Source organism: Malus sylvestris, chromosome 7 (assembly GCF_916048215.2).
Source record: "Malus sylvestris chromosome 7, drMalSylv7.2, whole genome shotgun sequence".
NCBI lineage: Eukaryota > Viridiplantae > Streptophyta > Magnoliopsida > Rosales > Rosaceae > Malus > Malus sylvestris.
The window spans coordinates 30,696,525-30,700,058 of record NC_062266.1 but is presented as its reverse complement, the minus strand read 5'-3'; the positions used below and the strand labels follow the sequence as shown (position 1 = coordinate 30,700,058).

General features: G+C 33.6%; 1 protein-coding gene across 2 annotated transcripts; it reads left to right on the top strand.

The window, feature by feature from the left end:
- The first annotated feature begins 1,309 nt into the window (after nt 1-1,309).
- Nucleotides 1,310-3,136, top strand: LOC126628150 (uncharacterized protein At1g28695-like). Of its 2 annotated transcripts, none has more exons than XM_050297737.1 (3): nt 1,310-1,660; nt 1,757-2,137; nt 2,381-3,136. In XM_050297737.1, the coding sequence occupies exons 1-3, from the start codon at nt 1,523-1,525 to the stop codon at nt 2,903-2,905; spliced, it is 1,044 nt and encodes a 347-aa protein (XP_050153694.1). In that variant the 5' UTR covers nt 1,310-1,522; the 3' UTR covers nt 2,906-3,136. The 2 variants fall into 2 exon arrangements, with proteins under 2 accessions (XP_050153694.1, XP_050153695.1); XM_050297738.1 differs by having other exon boundaries at nt 1,554-1,643.
- The last annotated feature ends 398 nt before the right edge of the window (nt 3,137-3,534 follow it).

The window sequence follows — 3,534 nt, the reverse complement described above, 5'->3', positions numbered from 1 at the left end:
ATAAGAACATATGTCACAACATAAATAACTTTGTTTTAAAATTATTTATGCAATACTGATAAACCCACTAAGGATAATATTGTTTGTCACTAAGCCATTTAATTATAAATAAATGATTGTTGTATTTTTAAGTAACAATTTTTGTTTTGTATTCCCTTGAACTCATTACCTCCTCCAATAAAGTATAGACTCAATGTCATTAGATCATACCAGATTTATCAAGTAATGATTTTATATGTAAACATGGAGATGAATATTGATATGAACTATCTCATTTTATGGTTGGTTATGCTATTTTTACTTTTCTATTATTTATATTTCTTCCAAGTGTGGTAATAGTTTAGGACTCTAGGAGTTAGAAACATAGATTTTTTGTTTCTATTTTAATTTGGTTAGTTTATTATTTTACCCATGTTTGATAAATATTTTTTCTCTACTATTTATGAATTGGGATTTTAAAACTTTGTAATGGCCTTTAACTTTATATACTCAATTTTAATGGAGTGACGTCATCCACACACCCCTTTTCACTCCATGTAATTTCTATCATCTCCTCTTTTTTGTAATTCATTCGATTCGATGCTCTAAATAAATAGAATATGTGGAAGGTAAAAAAGAGTTCTATAAATAGCACCAAACTTTTAATTAATTGAGCATCAAGAGGTCCAATCCACATCATGCCCATGTGAAGCTGTATGGGATCAAATCTTGTGCACCATTTTGTGTGTGACTTCTCTTTGGCCTATATCATTTGTTAATACATGTGTAAGTTTATGACGACAAAGTTAACAGTGATAAGTTTATTAAGACGTGTCAATCAATGATAGAAGCCACAAAGATGTCACACACAAAACCGGTGCATAAGATTTGAACTCTAACACTAGGTGTTTGACCTCTGAGAAAGTTGGCATGTAGAGAATTTTACATTAGGTTTGGATGAGGGAAATAAACTTGAGATTTTGACAAAAATCAGAATTTATAAATTTACTGAAATTGGATACACTAAAAAGATGGGTTTAAAGAATTAGTCCTTGCTATATTTGATAGGGAAATATTATTGATACTTCAAAAATCTCATTCTACACTCCTATAAGTGTATTTTTCTTTGATAATATAGAAAGTTTAGCTACTAATAACAATTCCCTATCTGATACTGTAGTGTTATAGTTGGGATAAGATTAGTTGGGCAAAAGGCCTAAATTCCAGGACCGAAAACCAGAAGTTAGGTAAGGCCCTTCTTTTTATCTTTTTTGTGTTGATATATATTCATGTAATTAATAGCTAAACCTTTTTCAAATTTAAAGTTATCGTATTCAGAATTTAAAACAAACAGTGTATCCCCCTAATATCATTCCTAATTACTGTGAGTCGCAAAATGCGTGACTCGGTGGTTTCGTGAAATTCTTCAGTTTTTATGGATGGAAGACTACAATATTCCGTGATACTGTTTAGAAATTAAGCCAGCATATAATACAATAAGCCCCTAATCACACCTTAATTAGCTAATCAAGGGTTCTGAGACATGGAAAGTAGACATGCTACAATATTATGCTTTCTCTTTGCTGGTTTGGTACTGTTTTTTATATTCAACCAGACCTCAGATGGATCGATACCACTGTTTGCCTTCCAGTCTAGCCAATACTGTAAGCCCTCTACCCAGGTAATATCAACCATCTTTTTCTACTTTTGTTTTGTTGTTTTATTTTGCTTGATCTATAATTTTATGGTGATTAATCTGTTCATATTAAATTTGAAGAGCAACACAAGAAATTATACAGATGCGCTTGAATCAGCTTTATCCGAGGCTTCCATGGCAGACAAGACTGTGATAATTGCAATTGTAAATAAGGCCTATGTAGAAGGAGATAAGCCAATGCTTGATTTGTTTTTAGATGGGTTCTGGCTTGGAGAAGACACCAGAGGCTTGATTTCTCACCTACTTCTTGTTGCGGTCGACCAAACATCTTTCGAACGTTGTAGGTTTCTCCACCTTCACTGCTACAAACTCGAAGCAGATGATCACGCCAATTTTGAGGCTGAGAAACTCTACATGTCACAGGAATTTATTAAGATGATGTGGAGGAGAACTCTCTTCCTCAAAGATTTGCTCAAGTGGGGCTACAGTTTCGTATTCACTGTAAGCTTTCTCAACATAATTAATTTGATCATCATCGTATTGTGAAATAATGTCTGACATCATAACATGCCATATCCTCGTAAAAATTCAATTAGTAATATGTTTTAATTTAAATGATACCTTATTTTTGTGTTTATAGTTCTAAATTGGACTTCAAATTAGCTTAAATATATATATATATATATATATATATATATATATATATATATATATATATATCCAATTTCCAATTTCCAATTCCAGGACATAGATGTGATGTGGCTAAGGAATCCATTTCCAAGGCTAAATAGCTTCAATGAAAGCATGGATCTTCAAATCACTGCTGATAAGTTCAATGGGGATCAATGGTCTGAATCCAACCCCATCAACACAGGCTTTTACATGGTCAGATCCAACAACCGAACAATTTCGTTATTCGAAAAGTGGTACGACAGGAAGAACAACTCCGCCGGAGTGAAAGAGCAGGATGTTTTAGACAGCATGATGCATGAAGGTGTTTTCAGAGAATTAGGCCTCAGTGTGAAATTTTTAGACACACTTTATTTCAGTGGCTTCTGTGAAGTCAGCAAGGACTTCAAAGCTGTCACGACGGTTCATGCCAATTGCTGCCGAACTATAAGCGCCAAGGTGGCTGATCTGACGGCGGTGATTCATGATTGGAAGAAATTCAAAAGCTTATCGAATTCGAACCAGACATCGAGTTTGAAATGGACTAACCATGTGAACTGTGAGGGTTCCTGGAAAGATTTCAATGTGACCTTGGGCTAGCTAGTTTTGATTGACTTCTAATAAAACATAGTTTAAGCTACTTAGCACTAGGTACGGTCTAGTAATTTTCCTCTTCACTTATAAGTGAAAGATCTTAGGTTCGATTCTCGCCGAACCATAGTATTGTTAGTTCGTTGTGAGGCAAAGCTCATCCCCATCTTTTAGTGTAGATAATATCGTTTGTTAAAAAAAAACATAATTTATAGGATTATATACCTTATGTTTGATAAATTTTAGGCGACTCATGTGTTTTGTATTTATCTTCACAATAAAATCGTTTTGGATTTTAAAATATACAACAGTTAATATATATCCCAACAATACGCCTAATAATACGCCTAAACCCTATATATCCCAACAATACGCCTAATATATGAATCACAAATATTGCTCTCTTGAACTCTTCAGTTTTTGTATGGATAGAGAGTTTTTTTTCAAAATAATTTTTTCTAAAACATCTTTTTCTGTTTTATCTAATAATTATTGTGTTAATTTGATACGCGTAACCCATACTGCATTGGATACAGGATACGGCACTAGATTGACGTGTCCGTATGGATTGGGTCTCCTTCACCTCAAGTAGCTCGTCCAATTGTGATTGCGAGTGCTTCCTTATGCTCCTATGGTTT

What these genes read in the sequence shown, in the direction of transcription:
- LOC126628150 (XM_050297737.1), top strand. Translation starts at nt 1,523, where the DNA reads ATGGAAAGTAGACATGCTACAATATTATGCTTTCTCTTTGCTGGTTTG. An exon ending in ACTGTAAGCCCTCTACCCAG is followed by an intron (nt 1,661 to 1,756) that starts GTAATATCAACC and finishes TTAAATTTGAAG; the next exon opens with AGCAACACAAGAAATTATAC. An exon ending in GCTACAGTTTCGTATTCACT is followed by an intron (nt 2,138 to 2,380) that starts GTAAGCTTTCTC and finishes TTCCAATTCCAG; the next exon opens with GACATAGATGTGATGTGGCT.